At 48.5% G+C, this 15,000-nt stretch overlaps 2 protein-coding genes across 2 annotated transcripts in view; one reads left to right on the forward strand and one right to left on the reverse strand.

Moving 5' to 3' along the window:
• Positions 1 to 4,117: 4,117 nt before the first annotated feature.
• Positions 4,118 to 5,395, forward strand: LOC311317405 (sphingosine 1-phosphate receptor 1-like; the record flags this gene model as incomplete). The annotated part of the gene is made up of 1 exon (XM_084448488.1): positions 4,118 to 5,395. One exon carries the CDS (start codon positions 4,118 to 4,120, stop codon positions 5,393 to 5,395), a length of 1,278 nt encoding a protein of 425 aa, XP_084304614.1.
• A 6,357-nt stretch (positions 5,396 to 11,752) lies between these two features.
• spc24 (SPC24 component of NDC80 kinetochore complex) overlaps positions 11,753 to 15,000 on the reverse strand; it is a gene marked incomplete at its 3' end in the record, with an annotated part of 3,358 nt that continues 110 nt past the window's right edge. Inside the window, exons 1-5 of the mRNA XM_084449243.1 lie at positions 14,986 to 15,000; positions 14,544 to 14,688; positions 12,946 to 13,050; positions 12,643 to 12,719; positions 11,753 to 11,859 (exon numbers count right to left, since the gene is read on the reverse strand). The exon at positions 14,986 to 15,000 is cut by the window's right edge and continues 110 nt beyond it. Coding sequence (XP_084305369.1) covers positions 11,753 to 11,859; positions 12,643 to 12,719; positions 12,946 to 13,050; positions 14,544 to 14,688; positions 14,986 to 15,000 — 449 coding nt within the window. The remainder of the gene's footprint in view (positions 11,860 to 12,642; positions 12,720 to 12,945; positions 13,051 to 14,543; positions 14,689 to 14,985) is intronic.

Consider the following 15,000-nt stretch of genomic DNA (forward strand, 5'->3'; position numbering starts at 1 on the left):
GGGGTAGGTAGGTAGGTAGGTAATTCGGGGGTAGATAGGGGGTAGGGGTGACTGAGGAAGGTAGGGGTATGTAGGTAGTTCGAGGGTAGATGGGGGGTAGGGGTGACTGAGGATCGTAGGGGTAGGTAGGTAGTTCGGGGGTAGATGGGGGGTAGGGGTGACTGAGGAAGGTAGGGGTAGGTAGGTAGGTAGGTAGTTCGGGGGTAGATAGGGGTTAGGGGTGACTGAGGAAGGTAGGGGTATGTAGGTAGTTCGAGGGTAGATGGGGGTAGGGGTGACTGAGGAGGCTGCAGTATCTCTATCACCGTGAGACCATCCTGATCTTAGAGAAACTGAAAGTGAGCCTGCGAGATCAGGACGGTCTCCCGAGGCTGCAGGCCAGGAGGAGTGGAGGATCCCGCTGTCAGGTCTCTGTGTGCTAATCAGAGGTGACACACCCACACAGAGGCTCCACAGGGGGGGCTGCCTACAGCTGACACCTCGCTGACAGGCCTGGAGAGAGGAGGCTGGGGGCAGCTGGGTGGGCCGGGGGGGCGGACATGTCCGGACCCACCACCACCGCCACCACCACCCATCCCCACCTCCTTCTACCAGCAACTGGGAATCACTTCCTGGGGCCGGAGGGGGTCGGGGAGGTCAGGGGGGTCGCGGGTGACCCCAGCAGGTGAGGTGAGAGCTGAGCCTCCTGGCATAGTAACGCTTAGCCTGGGAGCCATCCTGAGAAGGGACTAGCAGAGGCTGTTTTATGCTGAAATAGCTCGGCTAAAACAGGACTTCCCCAAGTCTAGGAGCTGGCGGGAACCAAGATGAACTGGTTAAACTCACTCCCCAGTCCTCAGTACACAGTACCGCACACCCACGCCAGCGACTGGCTTGCTTTCCCGTGGTGGTTTTTAAGAGAGGCGGCCATGTCTGTTTGTGAATCCAAACAACCAAGATGAACCCAATTAGGGGACAAGTGGAAGCAACACTGACACCTGGGACATAGAACAGCAACATAAAAGTTACATTTGAACATTCACACATAAATTTTGTTTCACGAGTCGTATTTGTTTATGGGGTCTTCCAAGAGTGGTGGCGTGGGGCAGAGTGAGGTGGTGTTTTGTTGTTGTTTTATTGATGTTGGTCCCTGAGGACGTGGCGTTCCACGCCAGTCTGGAATGCTGCGTCTGCCCGTCCTGTGACATCATCGCTGTTCCTCGAGGATATCCCCCTCCCTCCTGGCACAATGAGGTGGCTTCCTGTTTTGAGAGCACCCACACACACACTCACGTATGTAGTTTCCACATACTTACACGCTATGACTCATATCAGTGCATGTACCCAGCAAAGCGGGCATTGAACCACTGCGCCAGTCTCACCGTGCCAATGTGCGTACTGTTAGACCAAGAGGGTTTCCTTGGACCAGCCTATATTTGGGTCTCAGGCAGGGTAGAGTCACGTTACTTCCAAATCCCTGTCCCTCTGTACTACAGGCAAGGGCAGGCTCCCAAACCATCTCTGCTAGTCCACAACAAAGCAGACCCAGAAGCGCTACACGGGGACCATGGAGCACCACCATTTCCCACAGAAACCCGAAACATGTCTCTGTTCAGCGTTGCAATGTCCCCTTGTGGGACTAATAAAGTTGTATCTTATCTTTTCTCAGACCAGGGAGTGAACTGAGAGGGAGAAAGAGAGAGAGAGAGAGAGAGAGAGAGAGAGAGAGAGAGAGAGAGAGAAAGAGAGAGAGAGAGAATCTTGTCCAGTAAAGTAACAAAGTAGTTGATCAGACTGAAACCCTATCTCTTAGGTATCTGACAGTTGGAACAATGATCACTCACTGGCTTATCTGAGGACACATTTAACCTTCTAATCTGTGACCACGGCAATGCGTCTTGCTCCAGGTAGCTCTGGAGCCCCTCGGGAAAACAAATTTACCCACAGAGTTAATCAGGTCGTCAGAACGACAGCGATGGGGTGGGGGGTGGGGGTGGGGGGTAGGGGTAGAGGAAAGCGTTGCAGGGGAGAAGACCAGCCCACTGGTGTGGCGTCCTGCCCCGAACACTCGCGTTCTGCCACTGTACCGCTGAACCACAGACTGAGTTGAGCTCCCGGGTTGAGCGAAAACGTTTCTGGATTTTACAGACTTTTCAAATTAACATTTAAAAGGTAGGTGTTTGGTTATTCGTTGCCTTTTCCCCTCGAGTCTGCATGGCACTGCATATTTAATCAGGTATATTTTGGGTGGTTTGCAATAGCCTGATGAATGTAGTCTAAGCAATTTTTGTTATCAAATCCGCGTTTAAAGTTCTGTAAGAATGTGTAGTTTTCACATTATTTTGCATTAAGGTCACCAGAAGTTTTGCCTTATTTATGAAATAGGCTATATTAAATAGTTAATAGGCTTCATGGTCCGATTGATGGGTTAGACTTGCATAGACCAGTCCAAAACAATGCAAAACAGCTTGTCTATAGCCTAATTGAAACTCCGGGAGGAAAGGTGTCAAATGTAGTAGAATAATTGATGGAAAAGATATTTGGCTAATTAAATGTCTTTAAATTAGCGTGATAATGACCTTAGGCGGTGGAGATTAGCATACCTGTCGCCAGGCACGGTGACTGCATTAGATTAGACTAGATTAGTCTTTATTGTCCTTTGCAGGGAATTCATATTTACAGAACTGTACAAGAAAGTGCAACACACGACATAAAACCATTACCCCAAAAACCCACATTCAATTTCACATTTACACATATACACCAAGACGATGCATGCATAAAAGCCTGGTCAATGTCGCACGTTAAAACCCAGTGGAAGTTAGGCTGTCACCAACTGAAACAAATCGACATTTCTGTTCTACAGGTGTTGTTCGACATGGCTCGATCCGTTTATTAGTTGCCCGTAAACATTTAATAGGCTATCAATTAGGAGATCGTTATGAACAGATCAGTTCAATACACACGCATGTGACACACAACCAAGCTGTTCCATGTTCTGATATCCCAACTCCACAACACACGGTGCCTTTCAGTTACGCAGATCAGTCAACTGTCTGGACCAGTGGCTCTCACTTTTCTAAGCTCTGTACCCCTGGCATACTATTTCAATCCTGAAGGCCCCCTATCACACCTCCCCAAAACAATAGAATTTATAAAAAGCCATAAGTAATTTCTATTGTATTCATATTTAACATAGGCCAGTTTCAATAATTTCTCCCCACTTTTTTTTCGCACTACAAAAAGTAGGCTACACATTTTATGGCATCCATGATCTGTTTAAATCATTATTGTGAGTTAACACAGCGTAAGAGTTGTGAATGCGTGCAAATAAGCCTATTGGTTTATTTTAAAACAGTCTTAACCCTAACCCTTAAATTCCTTCTTAAATTGCTTATACAATATTATTAAAACATATTTTGATACATTTAACAAAAATACCATTAAAATAATAATAATAATTTAAACACTTTCCCATGGACCAACTGTAACTATGCCCTGGACCATAGGGGGTCCCCTGGTGGAAAAACACTGATCTAGACAGAAGGTCTACATAATTCCAAGATGAAGCACCATCTTCAATCAGACTAAAGTCGCTGATGAAGTGTGTAGGTCTATTCAGTGTGCCTGGGTTCTACAGTTCTATCGTTCTCCTGCATTGCTCTTCATCGCTGTCCTCTCTCTCCTCCAGACGGCTCCCAGACCTCCTGCGCCCCCTAGCGGCTGCCCGGTGTAACAGCTCTGAGAGGACAGCTGAGACGGGCTGAGGACCAGGGGCATGCTTTAGCCCGCTGACGAACCACTCTGACGTTCTCCTTCCTGGATTACTTGAGAGGAAACGGAACAGGAAACAGTCCTGAGGGATACCTTCAGGAAGTCTCTCCACCATGGAGTCATGGAGTACCTGAGGACTAACTGATACACGGCGTATCTCATCAGCTGCATAGAGAACACTGTCACACACACACACACACACACACACACATACACACACACACACACACACACACACACACACACACACACACTCCCAAACATACACACTCACAATCACACACTCTCACACAGTCACAGACTCCCACACACACAGTCACACACGCTCCAAAACGCACACTCAAGACGGTCTCTCTCTGCCACCATGTCTACCGAGGCCTCCCACGCTGCCTACGCCGCCGCCGCCGCCACGCCCTCCGCGGTCCCCGCGACGACACCCGCGGTGACCCCGGCGGGCTACCTCCTACGGATGTTCCGCGAGTACCACAGCAACGGCGTGATCATGGAACATTACAACTACACCGGCAAGCTTCAGGGGAACCGCTACCGAGACGGCATGAAGCCAGAGGCCGTGGTCTTCCTCCTGGTCTGCCTGCTCATCGTGCTGGAGAACGCCACGGTTCTCCTTGCCATCTGGCGCAACAAGAAGTTCCACCTGCCCATGTACTACCTGCTGGGGAACCTGACGCTCTCCGACCTGCTGGCAGGCTTTACCTACATGGTGAACATCGCCACGTCGGGCGCCAACACCCTGCGGATGACGCCTGCGCTCTGGTTCCTGCGCGAGGGCGGCGTGTTCGTCACGCTGGCCGCCTCCGTCATCAGCCTGCTGGCCATCGCCATCGAGCGGCACGTGACCATGGTGCGGATGAAGCCATACCAGGGCGCCAAGCGCGGGCGGATGTTCGGGCTGATCGGCGCCAGCTGGGTGGTGGCGGCGCTGATGGGCGTGCTCCCGGTTCTGGGCTGGAACTGCATGGGCCGTCTGGACCGCTGCTCCACGGTGCTGCCGCTCTACGCCAAGAGCTACATCCTGTTCTGCGTCACCGTGTTCACGGCCGTGCTGCTCGCCATCGTGGTGCTGTACGCGCGTATCTTCCGCGTCGTCAAGTCCAGCAGCCAGCCGTCGTCGTCGTCCCTTGGCGGCGGCGGCGCCGGCGGACCGCAGCGCAAAGGCCCGGCGGGGAGGAGGTCCCAGAAGTACCTGGCCCTGCTGAAGACCGTCACCATCGTGGTGGGCGTCTTCATTGCCTGCTGGTCGCCGCTCTTCGTGCTCCTCCTCCTCGACTTCTGCTGCCCGACCGGGGGCGACTGCCCGGTGCTCTTCAAGGCCGACTACTTCCTGGGCGTGGCCATGTTCAACTCGCTACTCAACCCCATCATCTACACGCTGACCAGCAAGGACATGCGCCGCGCCATCCTACGGCTGCTCTGCGGCCGCTGCCTGCTGACCACCGACGGCCAGGTGAAGAAGCTGGGCTTCCCCTTCCTGGACGTCAGCACCAGCAAGACGGAGATGATGACCCCCCACCGGCTGGAGGCGCTGGAGACCACCGTGTCCTCGGGGAACCACACCCCCTCCACCGTCAAGGCCGTCTACCCCCGGGTGACCCAGACGTACCCCCGGATCTCCCAGACGTGACTGTTGCGTTCCTCCTTCGTGGCGGGTTCAGTGACTAGTTTGATAAGGGCTGTGAATCTCACCTCGGTGATGGAGGAACGGACAGGTGCCGGGGGAACGCACTAGCGTCGCGCGGCGCTCTCGAGAGATGGTATCTGCCCTGTTCTCCTGCACAGATGAGCTGGAGGTATCTAGTCATCTCAAAGAAAGGGCCTGTCTGTTGTTACTCCTTTCACTGAACCCCCTGCCTTTGCGATGTTTCCGTACTGTGAACTTATTCTACTGAGCAGACAGACAGGCAGGCAAGCAGACAGACAGACAGGCAAGCAGACAGACAGACAGCCAGTATCTTTCTCTCATGAAGGTGACGATCCTCCAACACCCATTTCCTGTAGGGCTGGCTTGATGCTTGCAGCATCTCGCCGTGCTCACACAGCAGCAGTCGTAGCGTAAACATGATCTGGTGTTTGTCTGGTGAGACGGCGAAGGCCCAATTAGAGCGCATGGAGTCGCTGTTCCTGGATCTGTAATTACTCTGTCCATCAGTCTGATTCACGTCCGAGTTCGTCCCTCTTTGCGTCTGCAGCAAACACTTCACAGACGCACGTAATGACATGTCGTAAAAACACGGTCATCCACACCCGGCACTGCCCAACCAGGACCTTGTAATTTCTGACATCTGATCTCGGCTCAGAGGGAATTCTGGGTAGAGGTCGATAGAAGCTGGCCCGGGGAGGACAAAATGAGAGGTGTGGTTCTGGTCGGCGGAGCGCTGGGGGTCCAAACCACAGCTACTTCTCTCCTCCTCCACCCCTCCCCTCCCCTCCTCCTCCACCCCTCCCTCCTCCTCCTCCACCGCCCCCACCTTACACACACACACACACACACACACACACACAGTTGCAGTCGCAGTGCAGAGCAGTAAGGCTGGTCCGTGGCTGGTTTCATAGTTTCAACAGCAGTGTTGAGGTTCTGCTTTCTCATTATAACGTACAAACGAAAAGATGTCTATGTCTGTAATGCTGCCGAACTGTATGTTGTATAAATATGATGGGCTATGATTTCTGAGCTGATCAGAAATGCATTTTGTATAATGGGAATCATGCTTAAGTTATGAGGCAGAGGCCAGTGTTTTATATGTACATTCAAACTATAACATATAAATAAATGTATGTGAACAAACAATACATCAAATCTCTCATTGTTTGTGTCTCAAAAGAGGTCCTGTGTGAATAGTTAGTGAGTGTCCTCAGCATCTCTGAACCCAGAGGCCTGGTAGTGTGAGGGTATTAGTGTGAGGGTATTAGTGTGAGGGTATTGGTGTGAGGGTATTGGTGTGAGGGTATTAGTGTGAGGGTACTGGTGTGAGGGTATTGGTGTGCGGGTATTGGTGTGAGGGTATTGGTGTGCGGGTATTGGTGTGAGGGTATTAGTGTGAGGGTATTGGTGTGAGGGTATTAGTGTGAGGGTATTGGTGTGAGGGTATTGGTGTGAGGGTATTGGTGTGCGGGTATTGGTGTGAGGGTATTGGTGTGCGGGTATTGGTGTGCGGGTATTGGTGTGAGGGTATTGGTGTGAGGGTATTGGTGTGAGGGTATTGGTGTGCGGATATTGGTGTGCGGGTATTTGTGTGAAGGTATTTGTGTGAGGGTATTCGTGTGAGAGTCTTCCCATGAATATCATTTTTTCACGGAACTTCTCTCCGCAGCGAGAGCTTCTGGGAAGTCAGATTAAGAGAGACCTGGCACAGCAAGGCACCACCCATCCACCACCAGCATGTGACCTACATCACATCACTGATAAACAAGCCACCAACAACACAGCAAGGACAGCTTTCCAGAAATAATATGCAAATACATTCACATTTTCAAGGTAGAAATTTCTACTAAATACTTTAAAGTACTTCTTCAACACTGACTATTTTTTTTGTGTTTATTTGAATATACTTCAAAAACATTTGATATTTTCACCCTAAATAGTATTTAGAGTTTTTAAAAATAGTTTATGCATTCAGTTGTTACACTATCCCTGGTTAACAAGCTGGGTGTAGTGTAGGCTATAATTTAAAATATCTGTAGGCTATATTTGAAATACTTTTTAAGGGGAAAAATGGAAAGAGTAGCCTACCCCCCCCCGCCCAAGTAGCGTTTAAATACTTCAAGTAGAGGTTAATGTTTTCTGTTTTATGAATGATGAGTAGGCTACTATTTGAAGTGCAATTTAACTTGTTTTATCATCCGGGTCCAGTCCAATAGAGTAAATGGGCCGCACTTATATAGCTTTTTATCCAAAGCGCTTTACAATGAAGGCCTCTCATTCACCCATTCACACACTCACACGCCAATGGCTGCATTTGCCAGGCAATATGCTATTGTGCTCATTGGGAACAATGTGCGGTTCAGTGTCTTGCCCAAGGACACTTCGACATGTGGACAGAAGGAGCCGGGATTCGAACCGTCGACCCTACGACCCGCTCTACCTCCTGAGCCACAGCCACCCCGCTGTTCAGCTAGAGGTGCTGGGAGTTATCTGAATTAACAGTGGGCTAGGCTAATTAAATGGCACAAACCACCCCCACCCCCCCACCACCACCAACACACACACACACACACACACTTGCACATTTCATCTGCATAATGCCTGAAGCATGCTGCCAGCGCCGTGCGCCGAGCCAGAAGCTCACCACACTGAGAGGAAGCCTGGGGTGCGGTGTGGCGGCGAGCAGGCAGGTGGAACAAGGGACTTCTGCTGGAGGCGTCATTTACAGTAAGGTGCCAAACAATAAGGTTATCAGCTGGTCTGTGGTCAAGCGAGTGGAGGTCAGATATGAAGACCTCCTCCACCCTGCTTCTCTCTACGCCGTACTCTGCTCAAAAGAGGTCCTGTGTGAATAGTGAGTGAGTGTCCTCAGTGTCTCTGAACCCAGAGGCCTGGTAGTGTGAGGGTATTGGTGTGAAGGTTTTGGTGTGAGGGTATTAGTGTGAGGGTATTATTGTGAGGGTATTGGTGTGAGGGTATTGGTGTGAGGGTATTGGTGTGAGGGTATTAGTGTGAGGGTATTGGTGTGAGGGTATTGGTGTGAGAGTCTTCCCATTGATGTCCATGAATATCATTTTTTTCACGGAACTTCTCTCCGCAGCAAGGGCTTCTGGGAAGTCAGATTAAGAGAGACCTGCCACAGCAAGGCACCACCCATCCACCACCAGCATGTGACCTACATCACATCACTGATAAACAAGCCACCAACAACACAGCAAGGACAGCTTTCCAGAAATAATATGCAAATACATTCACATTTTCAAGGTAGAAATTTCTACTAAATACTTTAAAGTACTTCTTCAACACTGACTATTTTTTGTGTTTATTTGAATATACTTCAAAAACATTTGATATTTTCACCCTAAATAGTATTTAGAGTTTTTAAAAATAGTTTATGCATTCAGTTGTTACACTATCCCTGGTTAACGGGCTGGGTGTAGTGTAGGCTATAATTGAAAATATCTGTATATTTGAAATACTTTTTCAGGGGAAAAATTGAAAGAGTACCCCCCCCCCCCATTCACATTTTCAAGGTAGAAATTTCTACTAAATACTTTAAAGTACTTCTTCAACACTGACTATTTTTTTTGTGTTTATTTGAATATACTTCAAAAACATTTGATATTTTCACCCTAAATAGTATTTAGAGTTTTGAAAAATAGTTTATGCATTCAGTTGTTACACTATCCCTGGTTAACAAGCTGGGTGTAGTGTAGGCTATAATTTCAAATATCTGTATATTTGAAATACTTTTTCAGGGGAAAAATTTAAAGAGTAGCCCCCCCCCCCCCCCATTCACATTTCTGTTTTATGAATGATGAGTAGGCTACTATTTGAAGTGCAATTTAACTTGTTTTTCAATCCGGGTCCAGTCCAATAGAGTAAATGGTAAATGGACCGCACAGCTTTTATCCAAAGCGCTTTACAATGAAGGCCTCTCATTCACACAACAATGGCGGCATTTGCCAGGCAATATGCTATTGTGCACATTGGGAACAATGTGCGGTTCAGTGTCTTGCCCAAGGACACTTCGACATGTGGACAGAAGGAGCCGGGATTCGAACCGTCGACCCTACGACCCGCTCTACCTCCTGAGCCACAGCCACCCCGCTGTTCAGCTAGAGGTGCTGGGAGTTATCTGAATTAACAGTGGGCTAGGCTAATTAAATGGCACAAACCACCCCCACCCCCCCACCACCACCAACACACATAGGCGATTTTACCCTCTGAGAGTAGGGGGGGCAACATTTTGACGTGAGAAAAAAACAAACAGTTCTGCCGTCTCGTCCCATCTATTTACAAAGAATACCGGTTGTGAACAGTATGCTAATAAGAAATCCATATGACAATTCAATATGTACAACGCATCAAACTTCATCTAGACACCACGAGCATGTCAATATGACTTTATGGCCGAGCACTAGGCCATACCCAACATCACAAAATCAAACTGCAACTGCCTGCTGGTGCTAGCTTCCTCGCCGATGGTGATGTTGCTAGTGCTAGTGCTAGCTCCGATAGCCTCTGGAGCACTTCTGCATTCAATTGCACCTGCTGCGGTGTCATTTCGAGTGGTAGCTTCTTCATTAGCATTGCCAGATTTTATTTTATGAAGAAGTGGTAAATTGTTTTTATAGCTCTTTTTTGCCATTGTGAGCAGGTTGGCTAGTTGTAGCTTGTTGAGCACTGAGCAGTACAGTCAGATCTCATTTGAGTTGTGCCATTAGTGGATTATGAATATATATATTTTTTTAAAGGTAGCCTAGTTTAAGTAATAAATACACTTTTAAAATTAATGATGATCTAACACAAACTGGTACAAACCACAATTATGTATTTAATAATTGTGTTAATTAGTAAAAAAATAATATATATATATTTATTTATTTATTTTTTAAGAATCTGAGCAGAGTTGGGCTGTCCAATCAGGGGGGGCACTTGCCCCCCCTGCCCCCCCTATAAAATCGCCAATGCACACACACACACTTGCACATTTCATCTGCATAATGCCTGAAGCATGCTGCCAGCGCCGTGTGCCGAGCCAGAAGCTCACCACACTGAGAGGAAGCCTGGGGTGCGGTGTGGCGGCGAGCAGGCAGGCGGAACCAGGGACTTCTGCTGGAGGCGTCATTTACAGTAAGGTGCCAAACAATAAGGTTATCAGCTGGTCTGTGGTCAGGCGAGTGGAGGTGCGAGTCAGATATGAAGACCTCCAGCGTGCGTCTCTCTACGCCGCGCTCTGCTCTGACACACCCACACGGCACAGCGGTGAGAAACGCTGACTCATACAGAAAACACCGGGGTCCCCGAAACACGCTCAGCAGCAGGCAAACAATCAGCCACGACATTTTAAGATCGGTGAGATCAAGCTGTGTTTTTTTGTTTATCACATCACAATAGTAGGTCAACTCTGCATCAGTTTCAGTTCACACAGCAGAACATGGCTCTGCAGCGACACCTGGTGGACTGTTTTATACCTTGCTGTCTGTCTTATACCTTACTGTTTTATACTTTACTGTCTGCCTTATACCTTACTGTCTGTCATATACAAGACAGTAAGGTATAAGACAGACAGTAAGATATAAAACACAGTAAGGTATAAAACAGTAAGGTATAAGGCAGGCAGTGAGGTATAATACAGTGAGTGTTGTAACGTAATAGGTTACGTGATTTCTGTTTATAGAAATTAATTGAAAGCTGTTATATTATTAAAAATTATATTGCATTTGATATGGTGGGGATGCATTTGGCATTGTATTGGCTGGGAAACTGTTGGGAGACTACAACTACCAGAATGCTTTGCAAAGGAAGGGGAAAAAAGTAGAGCTGAGCATGTTGGGAGGTTAGTTGCTTACCGGCCACCTATTCTGGTGAGAGAAAGATGCCAAGTGAAATAGCTAGTTAGCACACGTTAATTTATGTGATGTATACAACCTTTTATATAAAGATTTCATTTTATATCCGTCGTTCTGCCATTATTTGAAGGTAGTTATACTACATTAAGGTATAAAACAGTATGGTATAAGACAGACAGTAGGTATAAGACAGTAAAGTATGAGACAGTAAGGTATGAATGATCAGGGCTTTATTACATAGAACATATGTATAAATGGTATAAAACAGACAGTAAGGTATAAAACAGCAAGGTCTATGACAGACAGTAAGGTATAAAACAGTAAGTTATAAGAGATGGTAGGTATAAGACAGTAAAGTATAAGAGACAGTAAGGTATGAATGACCATGGCTTTATTAGATAGAACATATTAAGATTTCATACAAAAACAGATGATCCATCTCCCATCTCCCTCTCTCCTCCCTCCCTTCCTCCGTCTCTCCAGACTACCACTCCATGCTGACGAAGGCCCAGAGGTCGTCGCTGACGGAGCAGCGTGGGCGGACTGACGTGTCGATGTTGATGGGCGTGGCCAGCTCTGCTCCGTAGTGCACTACAAGGATTACACAGAGCACACGGCGCTGGAGTTAAAACACACACACACTCAAACCGCTGGAGTTAACTAAGACACACAGACACACACAACACACGCGCGCGCGCGCACACACACACACACACACACACCGCTGGAGTTAACTAAGACACACACACACACTCAAACCGCTGGAGTTAACTAAGACACACACACACACACACAACACGCGCACACTCACACACACAGCTGGAGTTAACTACACACAAAAAATATACATATATATATATAAGTAAATATACTATCCTTCATAGGCCTAGACGAGCTATCGGTTAACTGGTTCTCAAACTATCTTACCGGGAAGGACAGGTTCGGAAGCATTTAGCATTATAAGCCATGTTATAAGGTGACTTACGATCACATACAACGGCCGATATCAAAGTTGACCCACGGGGGTCATCTTGGGTCCACTTTTATTTACTATTTATATTAATAACACTGTGCCCCCCTTCCCACACTGTTCTGTCCATTATTATGCAGATGACACAGTGATGTACAGTGCAGGATCCACTCATAGAACGGCCGCTGCAAATCTGCAGCTTTCCAGCTGTCTCTTATTAGTCAGAAGCTTGTCCTAAATTCTGACAAGACAAAATGTATTTTGTTTTCAAGGTCTCGTGGGACTGATGCCAGTACAGGTATTCACACTCTTCAGGGGGTGCAAATAGAAACAGCTGACTCCTATAAAACCGTGGGTTGGCTGGATAGCAGGCTCTCGTTCCAGATCCACCCAACCCTTCTTACCTCCGCGCAGGATGTGTGGCTCAGTGTCGTACTCCCACTTGATCCTGGTCACCTTGTGGTACAGCTGAGCAACGTAGCTGGGGAGACAGCAGGGACACGTCAGGCTCAGCCACAGCCCAATACTAACCTTAACCCTAACCCCAACCTTAACCCTAACCCAGCCAGGCTGCTCACACTCAGACAGGCACCAGGAGGGATGAGGTGCTAGTTGGGGAGGTTCTGGTTGGGGAGGGATGAGGGGAGGTGCTGGTTGGGGAGGGATGAAGGGAGGTTCTGGTTGGGGAGGCATGAAGTCAGACTCACGTGGCAGTGGGGATGACCTCCGTGGTGTCCTCGTCCACTTCCTGCTGCAGGGCCTGCAGTGCCTGTTCCGAACTGCGCAGACTCTCCAGCTCCCTCTGCAGGAACCTGACGGGACCGGTCAAGGACAACACTGCAACAGAACCGGCCCTACAGGAGTCTTCATCAGAACAGAACCTGCCCTACAGGAGTCTTCATCAGAACAGAACCTGCCCTTCATCAGAACAGAACCGGCCCTACAGGAGTCTTCATCAGAACAGAACCTGCCCTACAGGAGTCTTCATCAGAACAGAACCTGCCCTTCATCAGAACAGAACCTGCACTACAGGAGTCTTCATCAGAACAGAACCGGTATACAGGTGTGTCAACAGAACAGAACCGGTAAACAGGTGTGTCAACAGAACAGAACCGGCAAACAGGTGCGTCTTCAACAGAACCTGTAACCGTCAGGAGAGAAAAGGGGTGAAAAAGCCTCTTAAGAGATCAACTGAATTAAGAAATCATGACCCCCTCTCCCCAGTGAAGGCGATGCTGACAGAATGCCCCTGACTCAACGGTCAGCACCCAGAGGCTGCTGTGGTCTGAACGTAGAGCAAACGGGTGGACAACGAACCACCCACCCTCCGCACAGGAACCCAAACGTTTACCGCTAGACCAAAGAGGTTTTAGCGGTAACACAGCATTCCAGTGTGCTGACTGACAATAGCAGCAACTAAATGACTCCTCCCAGGGACGTGCACAGATAGACACGAGGTGGTGCTAGAGCACCTGCCCTTTGCCCTCTGGACAAGGCAAGTGCCCTTTTGAAAGTTACTTTTTTTTTTTCCTTTAACAATTTAGGCCTACTGTATGTGGCCCATGGTGACATCGATCGATTCTCGATTAAAAGTGTGTAATAATAATGCCCTAAAATGTGTTGTAATTTTGCCAGCCCCCCCCCCGCAGACATACACATGCCCGCGGCACACACCGTGCCCCTCCCCTCCCTCTCTTCCATTGTCAACGGTAAAAGCGAAAAGCGGACACAAACGCGAGGCGCGCTACTCCTCCACTGCCCTTTCCCCATCCAGAGTGCCCGAGTGATGACAGGTAACCAGCCAGGTAACACATAAACCAAACGAGTGTATTGTTTGCCCCCTAAGCCTCAGTTGCAAAACTATAACTTGCATTTATGTGTCTCTGTTGTGAAGTAAGTCTCATACAGCGCCGAACAGCTGAGCATAAATTAGCCGACTGTCCACCTGCTTAACAAGCTAGACGCTAGGATTTATGGATTTAACATAATGATGACCACCACACGACCAATGTCGGTCGAATTTGTTGTTGGTACAGCATGTGAAGCTATCAGTATACTTAAGCTCGCGCAACAATAATAATAATAATAATTTTCACCAAAAAAAACGCGACAATCAAAATACAAATTATCTGTCAATTTTTTTCTGAGCACCTGCCCCCCAAAATGTCTGCACGACACTGACTCCTCCAACGTGCAATAGCCCTCTGCAACAGGGGAGAAGCCAGCAGTGGGACTGGACTGTCTCTGGAGTGCTCAGGGCGGAATATATCTGAACGGATTCTAGTGGTTCCAGGAAGCAGGATACTGGAGCTCAGAGTCCATGTTTTGGCTCCTGATGGTGCAGAGCCTTAGCTCCTCCTCCAGCCTCTCCAGCTCCCTCTCTGATTGGCTCTTCTGCGCTTCCTGGTCCAGCAGCCTCTGACCCTCCCTCTCCTCACACTGGACGATATCTGAGCACAGGCAGGACAGACAGACAGACAGACACAGACACACACACACACATACACGGACATGCATGCTCACACACACGCACAGGGGACATGGTTATGCCAGATTAGGGCAGATATATAACCAATAACAAAGCACTGACACTATTGCCATTTGCCAAGTATGTGTCAGGTGTGTGCTAGGGACAGCTAACATGGGTTAGCTGGGTGGGTGGGGCTAACGTAACAGCAGTGCCACGGTACAGAGAGAGAGAATGAGAGAGAAAGTTGGGTAGAGACAATGTCCTTCCCTCTCCTCACCGTCCAGAAGCTGTG

This window comes from Borostomias antarcticus (assembly GCF_949987555.1).
Source record: "Borostomias antarcticus genome assembly, chromosome: 14".
Lineage (NCBI taxonomy): Eukaryota > Metazoa > Chordata > Actinopteri > Stomiiformes > Stomiidae > Borostomias > Borostomias antarcticus.